The sequence below is a fragment of the Colletes latitarsis genome, chromosome 2 (genome assembly GCF_051014445.1).
Source record: "Colletes latitarsis isolate SP2378_abdomen chromosome 2, iyColLati1, whole genome shotgun sequence".
Lineage (NCBI taxonomy): Eukaryota > Metazoa > Arthropoda > Insecta > Hymenoptera > Colletidae > Colletes > Colletes latitarsis.
In genome coordinates, this window is record NC_135135.1 from 24,793,269 (window position 1) to 24,818,910 (window position 25,642).

Consider the following 25,642-nt stretch of genomic DNA (forward strand, 5'->3'; position numbering starts at 1 on the left):
TTATTCGCAAGAAAAGTGAAACCACTAAAAATTACTCACCCTTTTATCTTTCTTCCCCGGCGTCCATTTGAAATGTCTTTTTTGCTTACTACGTTCTCTTTACACGTCTTACGGTACGTTAAGTAAAAGGAATGCACCTCCCAAGTTGTAGCCTATGGGTAAAAAATAGTAATAAATAAAAAGTATTTATCTTAGAAGAAGACATTCTAACCTAAAACCCGGTTCGGTTCTCAGTACCGTACCCGCGTAACCGGGTTAACCAATGCACGATGACCTGATTAACCCGATTAACCCGCTCTTTACGGAAAGTTACACTACTACGATTAATCCGCTCTTAAAAGTACAATTTGTAATGACCTCGTCTATGCGTATACTTACTTCTGTCTTTTGAGTTAGACAACCAGTTCTGAACAGGTTAACCTGTTCTTTGTACGACTTGAGAGTCGTTCTCTCTTGGGTTACTATAGGTTACTGTAACCAGCTTTGGTTAACCGGGTTACGGTTGAGGTTATACGGTGGTTAGAATCTCCGCTTGTAAGCGAAATTAGTTGCATCGAGAGTGAACCTGCTGGAACGAAATATCAAAACTGAGCTGGCCGCGAAGGGTTAAAAAACAAATAAGTTCGTAACGGTCGCGCGGGCACGACGAGAAAATGCAACAAGTACCATCCGAGTAAACGAAACAAAAGCGCGGGCTGCATCTAATTCGCGGGCAACGGTTTGCTGTTCCGATTTTGTCAGACAGACAGCGCGTAACGTTTACCTGGGCCTGCTTCGCGACACCAGCAGGGAGTAGTTTGGTATCTCCAAAAATGCCGCTTGATTGTGCCCCCTCGTAAATCTCAACGGCATGTTTGCGAATCGCAATTTTAATTATCCCCTCGGCTCGACGCTTCGAAACACCGAGGCCATCCGATCCGTGCGACGCCTGCAACGAGCGGACTCTCGTGGGTGGACCTCGGCCATGTTCGGCCGAACTCGGTTAGTTTCGGCTCGGCGAGTCTGCGTCGACCTCAGTCGACCCATGGCGGTCGGAGCACACAACTGGTTGTGGCTTTCGCGAAGCAGGTATGTTGCGCGCTCCTTCGTGCGTGCATTCTTGCCACTTCGCGTCATCTGTTTTCCGTTCAACGTTTTCGTCGTTCGCTTCACGCGCTGTCTATCGAGCAAACGACCGCTGTCGTACCGTCTCGTTAACGCGTTTTAATCGCAATAATCCGGGCAGAGTGCCGTTACACGATTGAACGCGATTTTTCATGCAACGAACTGTCAAAAGATCCGATCGGTTGGAAGAGGCTGAGCAGTATCCGTCGGGGCTTATTTTCATTCGGCTGTGAATACGGTAACGGAGTAACACGCTGTCACGTGTGCCTACGCCCGTGAAATTGTTGGCAATTTACGATACCCCGCGGACCATGAATCGAGTTAGAAGACTTTAACGTTGTCCGTAGCGTAACGTAACGCGTGTTTACGGGTGCTCGTACGTACAACCGGTTAAGCACGTGGTGGACACGATGCTCTTGAAATTGGCAGTGTTGCTGTCCGTCCTCGTGCGGCCAGGTGCAAGTTACTTCAACCTCTTCCTCAGCCAAGCAGAAGTGCGGAAACTAATGGGTAAGCGAAAGTAGGCAATTCTTTCACGGTCGCTTTTACGCTTATACTAGATCGTTGTACGTTTCTCGGCTGTCATGCTTTTTATCAGTTCGAACGCTTTAAGAGGGTAATCTTTTTTTCTTAACCGTGAATGATGTATCAAAGGTTACATTTGTTTGGTCGAGCAAATGTAATTCCTATGGATGAGTCGACGACTGATTTTGCAATATTATTTTTTATCTGGATTATGTGAATTTTTCTTTCGTATAGATTCATTATAAAGTACATTTATTGTTGTTGTTATTCATCGATAATCAGAACTTCACGACTCCGAAACAAACAGTTTGCGTAGGTCAAAACGAGCGAAGATTAAAGTAAAGCTCGCGCAATAATTATCTTGATTTATTGCGTGTTATTTATACAGAGTATCTACTTGAAATTTATAACGTTTAAAATCCTTCTATCTAGTATCGATAAAACTGCAAAATCTAAAAAGATTATTGCTTCGCGTTTATCCTATACATTCTCGTACGTTTGACGATTAAACTTGTACAATTAATTCCAATATCTCCGATTCGATCAAAAACGATTTTTCAATTCGATCATCTTAACGAATGCATCTGTATACATATGACCTCGTTGAAAGCCTAACCATCGATCGGAAGTCCATTAGGGTAGTAGTGCTCAGCATTATAATTGAGCTCCGAACAGTGAAGAATTGCTTACGTCAAAGACTCGTAGTACCGAGGTTCGAGCTAGTTAACAAATAATTATTACTACACACCATTCATATGGCAAACCCATTACCTTTGCGAACTTGTTATGGATGATGATTCGAATACGTATTAACTCTAGAATGACTTATGATGCCCCTACTGACTCCATGCAATTCTAAATTGTACTTAGCGTTTGTACAATTATGTATATTGTATTTTGCTATTTTGAATTATTGCCTTTCGTTGAAATTAATTATGACTATCTCACTAGCATGTTACATTATCTTGTTTTATTCGTAGTCGAATTTAAACCTAATAACATTTAGGTTATGTTACCTTATTCGTTATATCTGTGCAGTACTTGTTCGCCATGAGCTAGTTTTGGATCAAGGTTCGAAAGTGTACCGATGAGTATGTACTTCGATGTTAGAAAGAATAGAGTTGCAACTAGCACTCAAACGTCTCCCACGTTATTTAAAAAGCTACTTTTCTAGCTACTTAAGCTTCAATAAAGAGTCTTGCAGACCATGTTCTTCAATTCTGATTACAGTTTATAATCCAAGGGATTCAAATCTAGGCTACCAGATGGCCTCTCCTTAGCTGAAATGAACTCTGGCGCATTGTTCCGTAGCCACTTGAGTATCTTTTACTTTGTAAGCTAAATCGAAGACTCGTTGGAAAATCCGCCTTTGTCTTTGAAGGAAAGTCGAACTCAGGAGTTTCGATACCTCGATGAGTTCGGCCATGTAAACTAGCTTTTGTCTTTGGCCTCGTTCACCTGGATACCTGCTCCTCCAAATAAAAGTGACAATTAACAATTCTAAAAATACAAAAATCCTTATTTTAATAATATCTAAACCAGAGCGTTTGATTCTCGTACTTTGCAAACGCTGTTCGCGAGCACAATTTGCTCGCCTCTGTCGAACAGCAATGGCGGACACCATTGTGCCGCAATTGTCCAATCAAAACGCGACCGATTGCGCACGTCGTCCGTAGCGAGGTTCAGCGACCCATTAAAACCACGGAAGGGTTTCTAACGTCGTTGATTTTAGACAACCCGACAAATCCGTGCGACGATACGCCCGGGGATAGACTTGTTCCATTCGTTTTCCTTTTCTACCCCGCGGCGCGAGGCCGGGTTTTCATTTGTAGTCGGCTGCTAAGCCAGGAATCGTCGTCGAGGCTGTTGCGGAGGATTCGGTGTACCGGAAACGGATAAAAGCCACTCGACGCCGCGAACTTTCCAATATTTCCACCATAACTTCCACGGCGGTGGATAATTCGCTCTCGGCTCGTTGATCCGCGAAAAGCGTTCGGCTGGTTGCCTTGCATCGCCGCGTGATGCAAAGGGGTTGAGAGCGAGAAAGAGAGACGTATGTTTCGACGACACCTGAACCACCGCGAATCGTCGATTCGCCCTTGCGGGGAACGCGCTCGCGCGTGGGATTGCGCGTTTTCAGGCGCGCACTTTGCGCCTTGTTCCACGGTCGACGACACGCATTTCATATGCATCTGTACGTGCACCCCTTCTCCTCCTCCTCTTCCTCCTCCTCACCACCCCCCTCAAACCCCACGGTTAACTTGAGCATGGTCGCGTCAAGAGCTTCGCGCGAAATCGTATTGTGTTTAGCGTCGGGACCGAATAGAATAGAACGAGCGAAAAGAATCGTATTGCACGGCTTGCTATTTAGAGATGGCGTCATTAATTGCGCTGGAAACGAGCCGTTCTCAGAGTCTACCGCCGATATTTGGAACCGCGGTTCTCGAGGGGGTAGTTGTTCGTTGAAAGCGAGCATCGTCGAACGGTACAATCCCGTCTGAGATTTTCACTCAGTTGTTTTACGTTGAAAGGAATGCCTCGTGCAAAATTTAGAAACCACCGTTGCAGAAAGTAACGCCGAGATACGAGAGTAGTTCCCATGCAAATCACCGTGAGTGTGAAAACGTTACTGCATGGCGTGCTGTTTTCTGACCTGCTCTTATCCGTACGACTGTGTTTCGTCGCCATTTCGCGATAACGTACTGCGTGACGAGGAAGAAACGTTGGACGTGGAAGAAGGTTCGTCGGATAACACGGGGCGTAGCAATATATGCCGGGATATAATAAAATGTTATAACGAGGTCCTTGTTAAGCGGATACGGCACGGGATGCCGGGCCCCAAGCCCAGGTTCTAGTTTGTTTAGACACCGAATAATCAATAGTCTTGGTTTTATTTTTCTACGAGACCCGGGTCCGTCCACGTTGCTCTTTTTCGTTACTTTCTCATTTTAGTCGGATGGCTACGCTACCGCTACAGACCTTCGTAGATAGAGCTCCTGATACCGATTTCGGAGGGTCTCTTGGGTCGCTCTCCATATGGACCCCACGGCTTTTTCGAGGCTGCACTCTCACACGCTTCCTGGAAGAACGAGCTCTCCAATTTCGTTATTTACTATAAGGTTTCCCGTCTTCGCTTACAGACCATTCCGTGTTAAATCGTGTAAGATTTGACACCGTGGTTATCGACCTTTTTTCAAACCCAGAGTATTCGGTAACCCAAGCTAGCGACGGGTTCGAGATCGTTCGAAACGATTTTGTAACTTCACCAAATAGAGTCGAATGATTTGATCACATTCTACAATATATTCCAAATATTTCATTATTCGTACCCACCCCTGCACGAGTTTTAAAGAAAAAGAATTTACGCCTGAAGCTTTCCGTCACAGTTTTTTTCTCCACTTCAATTGAGTCTTTTATACTTATCTTAGAATATATGCTACTGCATCGGTATTGTGTAGCGTTCGCGTCGGATAAGATAACTTTGAATTCCATCGATGCCAAGGCGCATTCCTATTTCTCTAATTTCTCGCTCTTCGAATCGCCAAGCGAATCACGAGACTCTCGACTGGTTAGATACTTTGTAATTAAAAAAAATTCTATCCCCGGCGTGATTAATAATTTATCGCGTGCCGACGGTTGAAACAACGCTATCTTTATGCCAGGGTAACATTCCCTTTATTGAGCGTCGTTAATATTTACGTCGAATAATAACTTTTAACGACACTGGCTGCGATAAGTCCTGCGGTAACGAAACCTGCCTCGTATCTCTGTTTCGTGATTAATTTATTATGCTTCGTAGTTAATTGCAATAGTGCAACAGTATAAACGTGATTGCGCCCAATTAGGCGAGTACTGTAGTGTCCCTGAAGCCCTGAAATCTACATTTGTACCGCCCTGTGTTCTTCAAACAGACCACATCCCGAGTATTCCGTTCCTTATTATTTGATTCTTCCGTAAAGATGAAGATTAGCAAGAAGTTCGCTACGTGTGCATTTACACGTAATTGTAGCACAACGGCGGAAACGCGTAGTGCTACTAACAACAGAAATAAAGCACAATATATCGAGAAAATTACGATTAGGAGCATTAAAAATCTTCGACGTATTTATAGGACATGAAGGATGCGATATAGTAATTTTTCGAGACATTCCCGGAGTTAACTGAACCTGATCGACCCACGTCTTTCCTTCCAATCCTTACTCCAAGATCCAAATATCTTTTTACTAATTTACCTTTTCAAATTCCACGCCATTCTAGCCCCTTTGTCGACAAATTCTGATTCATGCTACAGTACATCTCACACAATGCTCCCTTCTATTATTCTCGCTCCTACTCCAAAACTCTTAAGTACCTAAGCAACTCCAACCACAGAGACATTTGAACGCTAAGCCATTAGCTGGAAGCTTTGTTGGTTTGTTTCCGAATCGCCTCAACTATTGTATATGTAGCACCATAGTTTAGCGTAAAATGTCTAAATTTCTCGTATCGACGATTCACCGGCTCAACGAATTCGCGTATGAGAATAAAACGGGGCTCGTTGTAAAATTAATACATCCAATCAGGAAAACGTCAAACCGCGATGATCCACGCGAGCAACATCCGTCAGAAGTCCGCGTCAAAACACGAAAGTAATGTGCACTCGGACAATCTCCCGCCGGAGGCGGTGTGTTGCTCGTGTGAGTTCGGGCTCGGGGTCCGACCTTAGCTAGTTAGGGCCTGACAGGCCCATCTTGATGTTACCAGGAGGAGTGTGGCGGCCTCAAAGGTCCCGCCGGGGCTCCGTGAAAACGTTTATGCACGCACAGTGGCGTAGCGAACGACGGACTCGCGAAACATTAGGCCTCCGACGTCCGTTTGCCGCGAAACGTACGAATCGCGAGAGGACGGTAAATCGGTCTATAATTCAACCAGCAACGCGGTGCATTAAATTCCCAGGAAACTCCAGGATAATCACGGTGTTCCCGGTTTCATCGGGAGAAAATTACGCGAATAGATACGGGGACGGTGGGCTAGGGCGGGAGAAAAAAAATTATGATAAAGATAAGAGTGGGCAGATATGGAGAAAAATATTGCGAGATCGTATCTGTCGATGCAAGGAGTGACAGAGAGCGATGCGTTACGAGGGAAAGGCCACGAAGATTCTCGTATACGGTTTCAAGATGGACCGGCGGGCGGATGCTGCACCGTTGTCCGCATCAATCTTCGACTCCTCGTTAAGATCCGCGCCTTAAGTTTTCGCTGGTGTGCGTCGGCTCGTTTCGTTCGGCTTACGTGCCAGGGACACTCCGCGGGATGTGTTGGTCGGACATTTACATAAAGAGCCGTCGGAAGAGACGCCGGGACCCCCGTGGATTTTCTTCCAACGGAGAACCAGAGACGCGGCCCTTTCCTCGCGTCTTTTATTTATGCCGAACGAACGATGAAAATTTCGCAACGATACTTTGCAAACTTTCGATACGCGACGTGACTTTTTTCGAAGAACGAACTCTTTAGCGACCCTTTGCATTTTTTCGCATTCTTCCTCGAAAAGAGATCCACGGTTATATGTAGCACACTCTGTAATAAAGATAGAAAGCATCGTAGATCGAATGGAACTCGAGACTGACTCTCGCGTATTCCTCCTGAGGCTTCAGAAGTGTGTAATCACGAGGGTGAAAATGTTGTACCCTACTTTCCTGGAGCCCTCTAGAGATATCTCCTTCCTGTCAAGAGCTATCATGAAAAAAATACATTTCGAAGGGACCTATTTCTGTACTGTACCCTTAACATATGTCTGCGTGTGTTATTGGAGATTATCGTAGCACTGCTCGAATGCATAATATATTTTTATTTTTTTGTTTCTTCTATATGTTTACATTAGAGGTAATTCGTGTGTTTTACCAAAGAGGATTAAAGAAAGGTCAAAACTATTATTCATTTTCATGGATAATGAAATAGTAGCGATATTTATGACTAGACTGCAGATGTTTATGCATTTATAGGAAATTGTAATTCTCGAAAAACTACAGAATGCACTTAATACGCAAAAATATAAGAAATACTTAAAGTAAAATACGAATTATTATATTTAAGCTCCCATTTCATTAATTCTATTTATAACTCGGGATATCATATACATAATTTATATAATTGCGGTATCAGGCACTTAACAATTGTTAATAACAAACGTTAATACCATCGTCCTCCTATTTTGTGTATTCGTCTAGTTTTTCTACGGTCGTTAACGAGAATATTCATCAATTCTTCGGCGTTATCCATCCAAAGAATCTTTTAATCCCCGTTCCTGCGTCTGTTTTGGTTTCCACATAGCGAGTTCTGAGTGACAGGATCTTAACGAGCATCTGCTTCTCGAAGATGAGTCGTCGTTCCTTCTGAATCCTCTGCGGGGAAAAAAACATGGCGCGCACTTGTAGTACTTACGGGGTCCATCCCTTGATTCAATAGGAGATCGTGATCGGATCCACCTAGAGAATACATCTTCCTTTACATATATATATATTCGTAAATAACGCTCGACCCAATACCAACTATGCTCTCACGGCGGGAGAAAACATTTTTCTAACCGACTTTGAAGCATTGGCCCTTACACAGGGTGACTCGGCAAACTAGGACTCGAACTCTTTGGACCATAAACATTTCCTGACAACTGGGACCCAGAAGTGGACACGGGCCCTCGAATTTACTCTGTGGTCACTGTATTTAGTCGTTTGTATAATTTCAAATTTTTATTTGTGACTTTAACGAAACTAATGCTCGATCTTTATTCTTCGATCTGTGAGTAAAATTTCGACGGGAAAATCGCACTGTGACCGTAACGGAAACGGAATAAGACACGTCGACGCTTACCAGCGCGACTGCGTTTTTGCGTTTCGAGTGGCCCGTCTTGTTCTTTGTCATCTTCCTGACAGCAGACGGAATTCCGAACTTGTCTCTCGAATTATCGTGGCATCGGCGCCAGGAAAAGGAACACGTGGTGAGACTCGTTTAAAAATTCGAAGCCTTCGGACCATAGATATGCCATCTCATCCGGGGTCCTCGGGATCCCCGCAGCAGGGGTTGCTCTGCCTTTTTGTGTTCGATGTCCTTCGTTCTTCTTGTCCGGAGTACGTCCTTGTACAGGGAACTACCTCATCCCTTGGTAGTCTCTGGTGATAAATCGCACATGACAAACCCTTCGTATTGCCGGTGGGACTCCTGACGGAAGATTGATCTCTCCAGAGACACACGGAGAGCGGTTCCAGGTCGTCGTGGTACGCGAGTACTTGTAGGTCAGTTCTTTTCCTGGAATTCAGGATGCATTTGCGCGTCAGCCGTGGCCTCCGCAGCACGCAGAAAAAGAGCGAAGATTGGTAGTTGTTATTTCGCGAAACACATTCGTTGCGTGATTATTAATTCCGTTTCGCAATTTGCGATCAAAGGCTTGGTTTTAAAGCTGTAACGCAGTATTATGTTTTATACCAGTTGTCAAGATGACTTCTGCCTGTTTAAAGGATAACAAAAAATGGGCTAAACAAATATTTTACTACAGTTTAAGGGTCTCCCTTCGTGCCCCTAAAAGTCTAATACGATACAACTTTTAATTCCTTGCAAGAAAAATTGAAAAGAAAACTTTAATTTAAACTCTGTTACGCGAGAATCCCCTCCTTAAACGCATCGGACCAATCGTGCTCGTTTTCTAAGAATGATTCTTAGCGAAGTCAAACTGCTCGAAGGAATTATTCCCTTACATAATTCGAAAATAAAAGGACCGGTCGCGCGACGTGGCGAGCCCGACAGCTCGGAAGATTAAATCCGAGAGAAAGACGGTTTGCAACGGATCGGAGAGGATCGGTATAGCCGGTTCTTTGAAGCCGATTTCCTAGGGAATCCTTCTTAACGAGGGCTGTCGATCGCGGGGCACGAACGCGCCGCAAACGAAAGGACACGTTCGATTCAACGTCACGATAAATTCAGTCGTCGCGTAATCCTCTTCGCGTCCGAGTCCTGATTGCTGGCTCGGGTGCCATATGTCCCCTCGACAGCGGCGACAACGTCTCAATCAGCCCACCCATCTGTCAGTCTTCGTGCTATAGGCCTTTACTATCGCTACCGGGCGATACAGAATACGAAATCGCGTTTCGAGGGTGCACGGGGCCGGGAACAATATTATTTTAACTCCCGATGCCAGGAATCACGACTCGGCACCGTCGCCAGGTTTGCTTTGCTTCCCGTTTCGCTGGCTCTCCACCCTCGATAAATAAACGGGGACGCTGGTTTACCTATAACGCAGATAGCCCATCGTTGGACAATGAATCAGATTCGAGGGTGTGGTTTAGCCCGAAAGGAGAAAAAAGGAGGGCACGGTTGGAATTTCATAAAAGAAAAACTATCCGACGCATCGGTTTGACGCTTTGCAGTATCGTTTACTCGTATCTCGCCAAGTTACGTGAATCTTTATTATCTGAAATTGACGAGATTAAAATTTGTAATTTAATAGAAAGGAAAAAAGATTTGTTAGTTCGGGGAATTTCTGAAATTTTACACATACTAACATCAACATTGTATTGTGTCGAAACTCGAATAAAGTGTCCTAGAGGTTGTTACAACATCGGTGAAAATTCGACGACCATTCCCCTGTTGGAATAAAATTCTTTACGAGTCGAAGCATGAGTAACGGGCCGAGGAAATTGCTGAAAAATTGCTGGAGGGTGCGTCGAAAGTTGAACCGTGTAACCCGACGATTCTTTAGGATCGACGACGGTGGATGTCGAGGATTTTACCGAAATCGTAACGAAACGCCCCGATAGGAAAGTTTCCTTAATCCTTCCGCTGGCGAGGGGTTGTAAAGCAGACGGTTGGATTTCGGAAAGACGTGAAAAAGTATCCCCGAAACGACGAAATAACCGGGCGCGCGCTTTGGCTCGTTTCTTTTTTTTTTCTTTCCGTCCGGTTTCTCTTTCCTTCTTCTCGCGTACGATCCTCCAGAGTGAATTATAACTGGTGTCGCGCGAAGTTACGCCTTCCTGGATGTGACCTATGGCCCGCGAGGGAGAAGAGAGACGGAGAATCGGGTCTGGCAATAACGGAGGAAGATAAAGTTTGAAGGAAAGGAGAGAGTACGAACGACGTCCAGGACTTGACCAGGACTTATGGGTTATTCAAGAGAGACCCCCGTTGGCGGAGGAAGAACCCACGTATTCGTTCGATATATGCTAAGCAGTTAGCCTTCTGTATTATACAGGGTGGGGTAGCGAAAAGTATACGCTCGAATGTCACCGTTTGAGTTTGAACTTGCAAATAAATGGCAAGAACGATCGCTCGTTCGGTTCGAGATCCGAGAACTATGGTCGTGATCGTTCCTCTCGAGATGGTTGCTTCTCGACACGCACATCGTGCATTCAGTCAGTCTTAAGTGGACCTCCAAGCGAGTTGGGTATAAAATTAACGAAACGTTTAACTAGCAATTCAGCCATCGTCTATGAAAACTAGAATTAACGAGAGCTTTATGCAAAATAGACAGGTTACAACTTTCGAGATTCGACGAGTTTTCAAAACTTTCGAGACCAATCGAGCCCTTCGAGTATCGACTAACGCACGAAGTACTCGAAAACTTCGGTCACGGAAGTTTCGAATCTCCCGAGACAAAGATTGGAACGCCCGTCGCTGTTTCCAACCGCAACAATATCGAGCCTAACTGCGGCCGAATGGCGCGAAAGTTTTCACAGCCAATTGAAAAAGATCGCAACAACCGGGACACACGCAGCCTGTATAGGTGTACGAGTACAGCCCTGAGCTCACACGTGGGTGAGACTGTGGCGATATATGGATGTTTGCATACGTGGACCCGGGTATATACGCACGCCCACGTCGTTCGTACGCGCCGGGCGAGTAAATGAAAAATATCCCGTGCAGCAGCCAGCAGCACGCGTTTCCACACACGCAACAGAACGTACACTTGCACATATAAATGCGAACTCGTTAGTACGAGCGTACGTGGATACGTTATTAGATCTCCCGAGGCTGCGTGTCGAGGTATCGGCGAGAACCAGCTGCCTGATCTGGTCGTTAACCTCATCTCGCGGATCATTTTTGGATCAGCCTGGCGAGTTCGAGTTTCCGTAGAAAACACTCATCGTAGATCCGCGATGAACTTCTCCGTAAATCGTTAGTCGCGTCCGGCCATGCTGGCTCTGAGAAACTGGTACTTGGGAGTTTCGCACGTACGTACGTTCGCTGACGCTTCGAAAATACCTCTTCTTGCTGATAGAATCGAGAAAACTAACAAACAACCCGATTGACAATTTTCAAAGATATTAAACATCCAAGTTTTATAAACATTCAACGATACAAGACACGTCTCCAAAAATGTTACTCCACATTTTCGACTTATTTTTTCATCTAGATTCACCCCCTTTCCACTTGTACTACCAGTTCGATAGCACCCTGTATATTGTAATTTATATATTTTTTAGGAGACGAATGATAATCGGATCGAACCTGATCCATTTTACGGCCCCAAGGTTGGTGTGTTTCGGAGTCGCGTAGGGATCGAAGAGAAATCGGAGCGGTTTTATTGTGCACAGGCGTCGTGATGTTTAAATCCAATATTTTCCGTTCCTTCGACCTGCACTTCACCCTTTTGCCTTTTCCTTTTTCTGTGTGGGTCCCTCTTGCCCCCGCCGCCCGCCGTCATTTCTTTCTAAAGCCCTCGCCACGGGAAGATCTCGTTATAAGCGTACCGTGGGTTTTACGCTGGGAAGGTGTTGGGTTTCTGACCCAAAGCCTTGGGGTCCCCCGGAGTACGGGGGACAGAGGACTCGACGGGGCCCCCGCAGCCAGCCTGCTGCAATTCAGCGGGCCCTTTTTTTCAGGCTCCCTCTTTATACGGCGACTCTTGGAGCTTCGCTCGTCAACTCGCTTCTATACCGTATTTTGACAGCGGGGGACACCGGTGGCCTGCGAAATTTTGCCGGCTGTTTCGCGCCTCAAGCAATCGAAGATACGTGCACGCTTTCCGTCTTTGTCTCGAACCATTGTCCGGACCACTTTTTTCCCCCCTGGTCTTTTGTCAGGCACACGTTAGAACGCCTTAGATGTTCCCCGTGAACGTCGTCGCTGCTGTTTTTAAATACACCTTGTCGTGGACGCTGCTCGAGATTATTTTTCACCATCGCCCACGCTCTTCGAAGTTACAGAACTCGTAAATATTATTTACTTGCGATTCTATCGGCCAATATCCGTTTAAGAAGTCTCGTATATTTCGTATCTGTTGATAAACTTTATCAAGAAGCAATAGTCAATTACAATTTTTTATTTAACAAAAAAGAAGCAAACCCCGTTTGGAATCTACCACGAGGCAATAAAATGTACTCCCCGTTTTGTTCTCGCAAAGTAGCCGACCCCTTTGGAGCGTACTTGGTAAGCGCATCAAAGGGCTCGAAAGAATGGAGGAAAAATGCACGTCAGAATTTGCGACGATGAGGGCTTTCATACGTTTGTCTCATCCCTTAGACGTTGATCGATACCTGTGTGTAAGGCTCACCGAGCCGCCAGGGTTGCCTGAGTTTCCTTAGTATATACCTTATCTTTGGTCTTGCACGTTTTCTGGGTGTCAGCAGGCGGTAGGGTTCCGTAACAGCGAGAGTTCAGCTACAGCAGAGACAAAATCAACTGTCCGCTCGGGGATATAGAAGCTTTCTATACCAATTGGCTAGCCTGCTCTCCAGTAGACACCCAACAGAACAAAGTGGCAGGAGTCGTCCTAACGGTGCAAGTCCTTTTCGAACGATTTGACAAGTGGCCGTGCGCGTCCAGGTGATTTTTAACCGACTATAGAGGTCTCTGTAGTTAGAGATCGTACATGTTCCAAGAGGAAAGGTTCGAAGTGCCGTAGAACCCCTCGTGACAATTGTGTCTGGCACTCGTTGTCGAGTGTCGACGCCTTCGTTGAAAGGGCTCTCTCTCTTTCTGCAGCCTCCTTCATCTTTTTCTTTTCCCTTTGCCGCTCTTGCTTGCACTTTGGCCCGCTATGGGCGTACCAGACATCAAAGGATCTTTGGTGTACGGCCACCCCTCGGTCGCCTACATGCGAGGCTCCCGCATAAATGCGTGAAAGAAGATCCAACTACAGCCCTGACTAGATAAGGACGTTAAGGGCGCGTAAGCTGGTAACGAGATCGCGGCTAGGTTACCAAGCGGTGAACACGAACTACGACAACGTTTGTGTTTACGACGTGCAGGTCGATTGATGTCGTTCGAGGATAGCATCCCTTGTTTTATTCGCGTAAAAGTTAGTTTTAGTCGATTATAAAATGTCCAGGTAAACTTAAAAAGTCTGCTTAATCAAGAGGAAGTCGTAAACTGCCACCCATCGACTCTTGGCGGCGATGGCGTGGATGGCGTCCATTCCTGGATACTGCCACCTCCAATTCTAGGAATCACCGACCATAATTTGCCCTTGTACATACAAATAACTTACCAAGTTTAATCACATTTCGGTGTTTGTGAGAAAACATCCTCCTCCAAATATAGATCAACGTGTACCCAACTGGCCCTCGAACAACAAACGTAAAAATCTGATTATCCCACATAGTCGGGGCTGGAACAAAATCAAATATGCCGGATAAATTGGACTATACCTACATATGAAGTCATAAAAACGAAAAATATAATCACAGATCTTTATACACATTATATTTGCGGTAATGAATTTTTTTCTCAAAAGTGCATAGGATTTCGGGGGTATGTGTATTCACCAAAAATGAGTATAATTGACCCCCGCAACCAAAAATAATTTTTTTTAAACAATTTAAAATATTTCAATTTGACAGCCAGATTGGACCACGAATGTAAGGTGTAAAGTTTACTTGTATACCTCGTTTTCTTTTCTCAATTCTCTAAGAACGTGTTCTATTGTTGCAAGTTTGTCGAATAGTCGAGACTACGTTGCTTTTCGAAGAAGTTATTCAAATAGATCAGCCATTATTTGGAATGAATGTACCAGCAGGACTGCGTCGTAATCTTAAACCGATATTGTTCGGGTGGTACCTTTTCCAGCTCGTCGAAACGGAGAATCTTCGTCTCCCAATGACTCAGTGACTCTCGACAAAAGTCAGGATCATCAATACCCGGGGAACATCTATAAAAGTGTCTTATTCACGGAGGGACGAGGGTTTCGATTTTTAGTGGCGATAATACCAGCGTGGTTCCAACGATCGAGGCGTAATTATTTTCCGAGTGGATCCTACGGTGTATTCGGCGTCTTTTTTACGACAGACGGTGCTCCGGGTCCCCAGGAGGGAAGGCGAAGAGATGTTCTCGTGGTTGGAGGAACGGGCAGCGCTGAGGTCGTGGGTATACGATATCTGATGCAGAAAACCGGTAAAGGCCGAAGGCCGATGGAACCAAGAGGGCTGGGGGGATGGCGAACGAAGGAGAAGGACCAAAAGCAAAGACACGATTGTGGGGCCATGGCACATTGTCTTCGGGTGACTTAAAAATCCAACTCGTGCCTCGTTAACCGTCCTATCTGATACAACGAGCATAGGCCCTCGAAGGGAGTACACGACGTGGGCTCGCCTCCTCTTCCCTTCCGCGCGATCTTTCCCTCCCTCGTTTCTATTTTCTTTTTTTTCTTTTCGTTTCATCCTCCACCTTCGCCGGCTCGTCCACGTGACCTTGCGGCTTCTGAAAGTGAACTCTGCCAGGGGATTACTTGGTAGCGTAACATCGAATTGCCACGGTGTTCGTGAACATCCAGTCGTTCGAACGTTCGCTACCCCTACGAAATGGCATTTAAAAAACTTTGGTGGAATTTTAACTGTCAGGTTAAAAAACGTAGCGATGTTTGACTTTGTTGAAACCACCTTCTTTCTGCCTCCGTCGCTTCGTGAATCGTTGCCAGGAGAAACTCTCTCGTTTCGCTTTGGTTCACACGATTTGTATTCGTATCCAACCAGTCGATTGCTCTCGAGACATTGCTTCACGCGTCCCTTCGGAGATAGCTTTGACACTAACTACTCGAAAGGCTCGTTTCTTTCGCTCTTTATCTATCGCTGATTAGAAGCAATCTTTCTCGTTCGTTTTCCAGCGACTGCGACCCACCTTCCATTTCTCCTCCGTTATCTGATTAACGCGCGAACTTTCTTCCGCCACTCTAACTTAATGGCGTCTCGATGATCGCGGTACTAATTTTTATCTTTGAAATATTGTTAAACGTCTCTACGAGTTATAGTTTCGTTTCAAACTTATTCTTGGTTTCATCGAGGATCTTAATTTTCATTTAAGGGTAGTTTCCTTTGAACGCCTCCACCTCCGCGCTAGGTCTCGTTAGAATCCAAGATCGTCGATCGAACGATACCGTTGAATTGCCCTTGTCGATTTGCAACACCGTAACTGGGTAGAATATTAACAGCGAAACGTTGGTGATTTTCTTGTAAAAGAAGAAACTCTTATCTTTTGTTTCAGGTCTCCAGGCAGAATTGTTTTACGTGAGGGAGGGCGTCATAAACGAGTACGCAATTAAATTTGTCGTGCCGGTGCCGGCGCAGGTTCACAAGCTGCATTTCACTTGGGAAAATCTCGCGGGCAGACCGGTAAGTTTTACAAAGAGGCGCGGTTCTCTTCGATGTAAATCGTCAGAGGGAAAAGAGGGTTTGAAAAAAAAAAAGAAGAAAAAACGCGAGACCCGAAGGAAACGCGAAACGGTAATGGAAAAGAGACACGCCCGTCGCGCACTCGAAACGTCTTCCGCGTGCTTTATTTCTCATTTACGTTTCTTTGATTTCTCCGCTGGTTGTCGGATCAAAGTCACCACGGGCTCGAAAGAAAGGTGAATTCGCTCGTTAACGAAGGAATCCGCGTCGTCTTGGCGCGATATCGCAGACGGGGAAACTCTTTTGCCCGGATGAATCCTCCGCGAGCACGTTTCAAGCTTCGACGGACACCGAGCAACCATTTTCCTCGAACCTTGTTCCCTTTTCTTTCGCGTACTTTCGAGGCGTGTCCCTTCGTCTGCCCCTTTCTTCGAGTCACTGGGTATACACGATAGGCAAATACAGTGTCGAGGAAATTTCATTCGCGAATAACTAACTTCAAATACGTAATTTCTTACTTAGCGATGCGTTTTTATCGGCTGTCAGTCGTAGCATAGTGGATTTAAATTCATACTTAGACTTATTAATAGCGGATTTATGTGCAAAAATATGAGAAACACTTAAAGTAAGATTCGAATTATTGCATGAAGAAGATCCGCAGTCTGTTCATTAATTATATTGATATCAATAATGCTTTGACTTAATCGAAGATGTTACTTTATATTTATATATTTTATTTAACTTTGTCGTCCATTGGATTCTCGGCACGATGCCAATGGCGCAGTATTTCCCTCCGTATTCGTCACTCTATCGAGACGAATTTACCAAGCGGCTTCCGTCTCGACGAGGACTCATCTTTCTTTTGAATGGTTTAAAATTTTCCTACCGTGAACTATTCTCGAGAGAATTTTCAATAACGAATCGCGGATCTCTTGCGATTTATTAACCGAGTCGTACCGCTCAAGTTAATATTGTGCTGACAGCGAGTGGGACGGTTGAAACGAACGAGGAGAGTACTTTATGAGAAATGTAATTTAGCATGCAATATTGTAGTAATAATAGGAGCCGCGCAGTAAAATTGCTGTAAATCTTTTCTGTGAAATTAATTTCTCTTAGCATAGGTCAGCGTGTATCTCGTACGTAATAATTTATTAGACTCTTGAATACGTTTGATGATTATAGCTCTAATCGAATCACCTGTGTTTCTTTAAAAATTTCTTCGAATTTGAAATAAAAAATTTCAATTAACAGATTTAATTTTTCGATTGAATAAACGATTCACGAGTGAATTGTTGGTTGTCTGTTGTTCGACGAAAATTTTCCCCCGACTCTGTCGGACGAATCGAGTAAAACTGTCGATACGTACCTGTTCACGATTACGGTACTGTGACAAACTGGCGGCGAAAAGTTGGTAGAATGCGGCACGGTGTCGGATTGACTCGTCGACGATGTGCAGAAAAAAAGGACAGGACCGAGAGTAGGACAAAGTGGTCCAGCCACTTCTCCGAGCTGTCTCGTTGTAAGGAAGAGGAAGAAAGAGGGACGGAAAGCTGGAGACTGATGACCAGCGTCGAGACATCCGTCACCTCCGCGACAAAACCGAGTGTCCCGAACGCTACTTAGGCGAACCGGCTACCTGTCAATCAAACAGACCACTCTCGAACTACACGGGTTCTTCCCTTCGGCGAATTCGTTGCGTACTTTCGAATCGATACACCGTACAGAGCGGGGAAACGAATATCGCTGGAACCATACTTCTGAAACAACATTGATTGAAACACTGTTTCAAATAATACCATTATTTTTTCTTCGACTAATTTAAATCGCATTTGAATTATGAAATATTCAGTATGAATAATTAAAATAGAATTTACATTTCTATTAAATGTTTAGGCTTTCTTTCAAAATATCATTTACCTTAGGAAACGAAGAAGGTTGAAAATGGCGCTGTTCTAGCTTCTTTGCGCCAGTTGTTTTTTAGTGACAAGGATTTCGTGCTTTCCCTGAAATTTCGTCAAAAGAATCCATTATGGTACGTCCGCAAAGATTCACGCGACGCGGACGTCTGGCGAGTTGCCCGCAAAATCCTAGACAGCCTACAAGCTGTTCGGTGGCAGAAAAGAAAAGGGAATCGTAAAAATTCCTGACAGTTTAAATCGAACGGTTAGCCGGTTTACAAAGGCATTCATTGTCAGCGCGTAGTTTGCTGCTCGCGGTCATAAAAGACCGCAACGTTGGCAGCCATGGCGGCGGAGTAGCGTGGTAGCGACAAGCCCAGGCAGGTTGACGAGGTGCCTTCTCCGCGGCTAGTTGGGAACCGATCATCATTGCGAGCTGGTAATCAGCTGTGAGCTCTCCCTCTTTAGTCTTCTCTTTCTTTGGTCTATTCTTTCCTTCTTTCATCGAATATCTTGCCTCCTCTGCCAGTTTCTCCTCTGTTCGCTTCTTCCACGCCGTGTTCCTTCGGGATTCTCTTGCCCGCGGTCCTCTGGATTCACTTTGCCCTCCGTTGGGTGCAAATTGTCTTCCGAGAACGCTACGTTTCAGATTATAGGAAGGTTCAACGCTCGCGTGATTACGAGCGAGCAGTAGCAACTTCGTCCCTTACGTCCTTCGACTTTGTTCCATTTGTTTTTCGTCCTACCAGTTCTACGTCGGTTACGTGCTCTGAAAAAAAATACCTTTCCACCGTTCGTGGCCCCCTTCATCTTTGTCCCCCAGGCGTTCGCGCGATTTACTGTTTCTATCTACATCAGGAGTTTTCGGTTATTTGCATTTCTGATGTATATCTATATTTTTTTATACCCATCAGTTGTTGTAAACATCATGAATGTTTTTACTCTTATATAAAATTCGATTCTGGTACCTCCCTATCGTCTGACTGAGAGTTACACAATCTGAAGTCGATGAAACTTAAGATGGCGGCAAATGACGAAGTTTCAGGGCGAATTACGAACGCGTCCTATGTTTCCAGTTGCCATACGCGATGTCGGTGGACATCAGCAATCCGTCGGCGTTGACCAGTTCCCTAAATATATCTCAAGCTGGTGAAATCCCGGTCGGGGGTCTCCAAACTTGGGCCTTGTCGTTGCACTGCGGCCTCTACGACGCGGAAGTCGATCTGAGCCTTCGAATAAACGTCTCTTTATCGAGACGGAACACGACCAGTTTGGACTTCAGGAGGAAGAAAATATGCCTGAAAGATAAGAGCAACGTAGGAGCAGAAGAGGTTCTCGTCGCTGCTTCCGGTTCCACTTCGAGCGGACAAGTATTCTACGCTGCCATCGGTTGCGCTTGCGCCTTCATTGCTGCCATTTTCGTTCTGGTTATCGCTTACTATGTACGCGATAAAAAGGCCAGGAGACACCGTGATCCTCTTCAGTAAGTCACCTTTCCTTAATTCACGTAACACTTTAATACATTAAATAATTAATTCTTCGATATTCAGAGACAATATTATATTGAAATTTTTAAAGACGTACATTTATATTTGCTGTAAGTCAAGCGCCAAACTGAATATATTTTCGATACGATTTACCAACCGTATTTCATATTCTATTTTAACAACGTTAATATTCAGTTTTGTTAAGAACATTGTTATTTTTATCGTTACAGGGAATCGAGAGGACTTAGTTCCGCGTGCAGCGTGGAAAGGAGCACAGGAGTCGGACCTGCACAAACATTTTTGTCTTCCGAAACACCCCCTCCAGCATCCGCGACTTCCACTTCCACTTACAGGCGATTGGACGATCGACCTAGCCGAGAATTGCACGAAAGAATCCAGGAAATCACGGTTCAAAGGTTCTTCAAATTTTAGTTATTATTTTCTTTCCAATTTAAACACTTATTGGAAACCAATCTGCAAGAGAACGATCGTTTATCGAATTAATTTAAGAACATTGCCGTATTTTCTCGGTGCTATTTTATACTTTACACTTTTGAGAAGAACCCGTCCTTTTTATCCGCAGTTGTTCCTTTCCTATTTAGAACCTGCCTCGTGTTTTCCAGGTTAAGTGGATCGTTCTGCAAGCAGAACAAAAAAAAATCTTGACATCCTACGTGTTTAAGTGCGCTGAACGCGCCGAAGAAATCGTTCAACGATCGATCGACTAGAGAATTATCAAATGAACGCCTGCTGCTTTCAAAGGCACTCGTAATATATCTCGGGGTTCTATTTTTGTTCAGCTCAGACTCGCAAAGAAAAAGAACGTATAAATTTTTCTACGGTATTTATATCGACTTATTTATAGGCTGAGGTAAAATACAAATCGTACACAAAAGATTAAAGAATTTGATAATTCGTACATAGTCCGCAATAATATGGCCGCCGTTGTATGTTTTAAAGATTTCATATTGACACTCGTCGTAAAGTTACACCCAAGTTTGACGGTATTACGTAAAAAATTTTGAGTACGTTAACCCGTTCCGATAATTAGGCGATCGGTTGGTCTCCTGTAATTTCGTAAAACAGACTCTGAAAGTTTGTACAAGATAATTGTCGGTTCGATCGTTGTTAAACGTCACGAATCTCGTGGTAATCTTGTTCCGCACTTGTTACAGATGCAGGGTACGCCTTCTCAGCATCGAAATGGAAGGCACATTCGGTCGCGTGTACAGAGGCAGTTATCACGAGGAAGGCGCGACTTCCCCGAGGGATGTCCTAGTGAAAACTGCTGCTGAACATGCATCACAATCGCAGGTAAGTAATTTTTACTTTGCCTGCCAATTAAGGAAGCGTCTGTAATAATTACTGATTACATTACGCGGTGCATCTGAATCGACTTACAATTAATTTGTCGCAACATCGCCATATAATAATTACACGCGCTTCACGTTTCCTGTCTCGTCTTATACGCGCACCGTAATAGGTTCATTTGCACTACGGAGGGTATTGTTCAACATTTTTAGAGGAACAATCCGTATAATTAACTTATTGTACTTCACGTAACGCGTTATAAAAATTAATGTGTCGACACCGATGGAAACCCTTCTTTACCTCGTTTGTTGTTCTTATCTTTACCATATCTTTATGTGAGTTGATTGCAATCGAAACATTGTTCTGGCTATTCCAATTCTTAAACGATTATTATCGTTGTACACTTCGGTGTTTGAACGGGCTCTTAAATTTTGTTGTTAAAGGTTGCTCTTCTCTTGCGAGAGGGTTTAGCGTTGTACGGTTTAAGTCATCCGGTACTGCTCCCCGTTTTGGGTGTTTCCATCGAGGACAGAAGCGCTCCGTTCCTTTTGTATCCACACACCGGCTACAGGAACATGAAGAGGTTCTTGCTGAGGTGCAAGTTGAGCAGCGAGGGGCCACCGAGGGCTCTCACCACGCAAGAAGTCGTGGAAATGGCCCTTCAGGCTGCTAAAGGGGTACAGTATCTTCACAGAAAGAGACTGGTACACAGAGACTTGGCCGCCAGAAATTGCGTGTAAGTACCTACCTAGAATTATTTAAATATTTTTATTCCTAATTGTTCGAAATCACGGATCTCTGCGCGGACGCGAGAACTTTTAATGAAATAATTATAGAACAAATAAATTTTTATTGGATTAATAATTTAATTAAATTTCATTGTAAATGTTTATTTTTCGACTCCTGTACGAAGCACCTTTTACAGGATGTGCAGCTGAATATTTTAACGGAGCGAATATTTTAGTCGAGGCGTCGTAAACCTAAGGTCGTTACGTTTTGTTACGGGTTCAATTGGCCGTGAGCATTAATTAGCAATAAATACGACCGACTCGGGACCTATTTAATTACTGGCTTGCTACTGTTTCGTCTCGCGGAGATTGCTTTAACGTGGCTCCTAGCAGGAGCTTTTCCTTTTTGCACGACTTTTTGCATCGCCAGAGCGAATCAGTCGACAAATTTAGATCGGGCTACGGTTATTGTGCGTGCCTCTCGTGCCTCCCTGTGTTTGACGTTTATATCGCAGCTCGGATCGCTCGGGAGACGTGTTTGATGAACGATGTTAACTTTTATTAGCGTCGACGATGATCTGAGGGTTCAAATCACGGACAACGCCCTGGCCAGAGATCTGTTCCCGCAAGATTATCATTGTCTCGGCGACAATGAAAATCGTCCGATCAAGTGGCTAGCGATTGAAAGCTTGCTCAATAAAACGTTCAGCACTGCTTCCGATGTGGTAAGTGCATCGTTTTGACGCTGCTATATTATTACATTCATTATATTTTTTGGATTGAAAAAAAAAACAAACCCAGAGAGAAAAATATTTTTGCAGTATTTAAATGTTTGGAAAACGTAGTCCTTAATTTTGAAAAAATAAGAGTAACTAGCAATCCACTTAAAAAACTCTATGGCGCCTCCTTCTTGGTTACTCCAGACCTATGTAACAGAGATATTTCAGATATTTAAAAAAAAAACAAACCCAGAGAGAAAAATATTTTTGCAGTATTTAAATATTTGAAAAACGCAGTCCTTAATTTTGAAAAAAAAAAAGAGTAACCAGCAATCCACTTAAACTTTATGGCGCCTCTTTCTTGGTTACTCCAGACCTATGTAACAGAGATATTTCGGATATTTCACAACGCGTTTTTGTTTTCGGTTGTGTTTTCAGTGGGCATTCGGTGTGTTGTTATGGGAACTGATGACGTTGGCTCAGCAACCGTACGTGGAGGTGGATGCTTTCGAAATGGCTTCGTATCTCCGTGATGGATACAGATTGGCACAGCCAATCAATTGTCCCGACGAGCTGTTCGCGGTGATGGCTTATTGCTGGGCGATGTCCGCCGACGAGAGGCCAACGTTCAGCCAATTGATCGTCTGCCTTCAGGATTTTCACACGCAGTTAACTAGATACGTTTAATCGCTAGAAAAACGCGTGGCATCGCATCCCCATGACGTTTCCAAGCTATATTGAATCGTGGAAAGAGAGAATTGATGCGAGCACGCCGAAAGCATATGTATATAAACAGTAGTACTTAAAGATTAATGTTAAAATTTGTCGAGAAATGTCGAGTAAATATCGCATGCAATTTGCAAATGCTAGGCTTGTCTAACGAGACTTCGAGTAGACGCGGGTATATAACGCGTATAATATTTGTAATAGCGGGCAGTAAAGTGTAACAGTAGAAATCGACGCATATATCGTACTACCTGTTCCCACTTAAACGTTAAGACTGAATCGAATAGTTCACGGAAAGGACACGTGTTAGCAATTTATCCGTAGAAGATAGTCGAATATTTTCCAAGGAAAAAAAAAACAGCTGCCAAACTCCCTGTGTCATCGTAAACTGCGATTTCGATTTAATTCAGTTACACGGTACGGTGTAGAATCGGGCGAGAAAGTCCCCTTGATGAATTTCGAACGATGCGATACGCGCTTCGCTTGCCACGCGAGTGTTTCGAGTGTGCCAATATCCCTTTTTGTATTTTTGTACATATTTACATGCATACTTACTGCAACGAGCTGCGAGGAATGCCCCTAAGCGATATCTGCAAGAACGTGAGAGGAATCCGCTTTTTTCGATCGTAAAATATGTTTTTACGGCAGTAATGCTATTACCGTAAAACTCGGAACATACCCGACCGAGTGTAATGCGTATGCCCGATTCAGCTAGAAAGTTCCAAGTTGGAGAGAATGGAAATTGTTATACAATACGCACCCCACATCTTTTCACGATTTTAAATTGCATACGTTTCTTAACCGATCTGAAACTTTCCATAAAAATCAAATAAAAGTACATACCATCCGAGTAGTGGCCTAAGCCCTCTTTTTTATTCATTGACAAACGTCGATCGATCATATCGAAACTTCAATATTTCTATTTATAACCTCAAAGAAATTGTTGTCGATCGAATAAACGTCGCAAATAAATACGCCGCACGTTGGTTTTATTGTTTATCTGTTGTTCGTTTATTCTGGTATTGTCAATAGTGAAATAACCGTTGCCAAAAATTCTGATCGCTAAATCTGTATTTTCCATGCAGAGGGCATTTCTCTCCAGCGATCCAGTATACATATACATGCGCGTTACCTATAAATAAAGAGTGCCCTCGACGCACGTCCGACTTGCCGAAATCTGTGTACATAGCGAAGAAGAGACGACGTGGTCGAGAAACTACATATATAATGTACAAATCGCGGGCGTTTACGAGCATAATAAACTGATTGATACACGATGTTATTGTTCGTTGTTTCATCGCCGCGAAGCGGTAACGCCATAAAGCTCTCTTGCCGCCCTTTTTTCCACGAAGGTTACCCGATTCCTTGGTCCTGCTATTTCTGAAGATTCGTCCATCGTTGGTGGGGCAACGGAACCTCAACTAGGGGAAGGGACGAACGCGACGCTGTAAGTTTTTGTTTTCTCGGAAATCGTTCATCAAACCGTGAGATATCGTCTCGCAAACGACTCCTGTAATTCGTGAGTCAAACGGGGAACGTCGGGTGACAAAATTAATAGCGTCTTTCTGCCGTCTTGTTTAAAATGACAGATGAACCCGTGCCTAATTTTCTACTGTCTCCCGCTGGTTCTGTTTCGTATGTAATCGGATACATCGTCCGCGAGGCAGAACGGGTTTCGAGGCAATCTCTAAATTATCTCTTCGACTTCTTTCGGTAGGCTCGCTCGTGTAACCATTTGCATTGCACAGAACCAAATGTATTCGATGAAGTGCTTAGCATTAGTTCGATGTTGATTGCCGTAGAGATCGGACGAGGTTATATTTTATAACTTTTATCTGTTCTACAATTGAGATTAAAAAAGACGGTTCTTTTGTCGCGTCATAAAGGATCAAACCAGAACGATGATTAAGAAATCGATTATTGCAGCCCGTGAGGGTGGATAGATGCAACGAGGATTTTAATGAATTTCAATGAGCTTTCGCGACCCTCCGTTTGCACAAAGGCTCAGCCAAACGTTAAGCGTAAACGAGAGAATTGAAAATTGCTTTTATCCCTGTGTACTGGCTACGAATTCGCTGTAACAGGATCCATTTCAAAATAGTCGCTCTATGTTTCACGCATCAAAAGAGCAACGTGACATTAATTACGGATCCCGTGCGTTGTTTTTTTCAATTCATTTTCACTCTGAAATCATACTGCAGTGATCTGCATTCTGTAATTGACACTTCTTACCTTAACTCGAGAATAACGAGCACTATTATTTCACTTTTAGAAAATATGATCGATATATGATGCCATTATTGGAGATATACTATGCTACGCATAATTATATATCTGGTATCTACATACATATTAGAAGAGTTCAGGAGGTAAATAAAATATCGGAGAATAAAGAATCGGTCTTTTTTTTTGCTTTATTCGAATCGTAAGTACCGGGCATGAACAGAAGCGAGGACATGAAAATTTGAATTATATAAATCGCAAATACTGCATCAAAATATGTTATATACCAATAGAAGAAAACTTGTATACCTTTATTATTTATTTTTCATAAGATTACTTATAATTAAC

General features: G+C 43.9%; 1 protein-coding gene across 1 annotated transcript; it reads left to right on the top strand.

The window, feature by feature from the left end:
* Window positions 1–1,045: 1,045 nt before the first annotated feature.
* On the top strand, window positions 1,046–25,313 carry Dnt (tyrosine-protein kinase Dnt). The gene is made up of 8 exons (XM_076782306.1): window positions 1,046–1,614; window positions 16,075–16,202; window positions 19,177–19,583; window positions 19,818–20,003; window positions 20,763–20,901; window positions 21,342–21,634; window positions 22,192–22,351; window positions 22,784–25,313. Exons 1-8 carry the CDS (start codon window positions 1,515–1,517, stop codon window positions 23,030–23,032), a joined length of 1,662 nt encoding a protein of 553 aa, XP_076638421.1. The 5' UTR covers window positions 1,046–1,514; the 3' UTR covers window positions 23,033–25,313.
* Window positions 25,314–25,642: the final 329 nt, after the last annotated feature.

Bases quoted from the DNA above. Each gene is read 5' to 3' on its own strand.
- Dnt (XM_076782306.1), top strand. From the start codon at position 1,515: ATGCTCTTGAAATTGGCAGTGTTGCTGTCCGTCCTCGTGCGGCCAGGT. The intron at 1,615-16,074 runs GTAAGCGAAAGT...CTTTTGTTTCAG, and splicing joins AGAAGTGCGGAAACTAATGG to GTCTCCAGGCAGAATTGTTT. The intron at 22,352-22,783 runs GTAAGTGCATCG...TTGTGTTTTCAG, and splicing joins TCAGCACTGCTTCCGATGTG to TGGGCATTCGGTGTGTTGTT.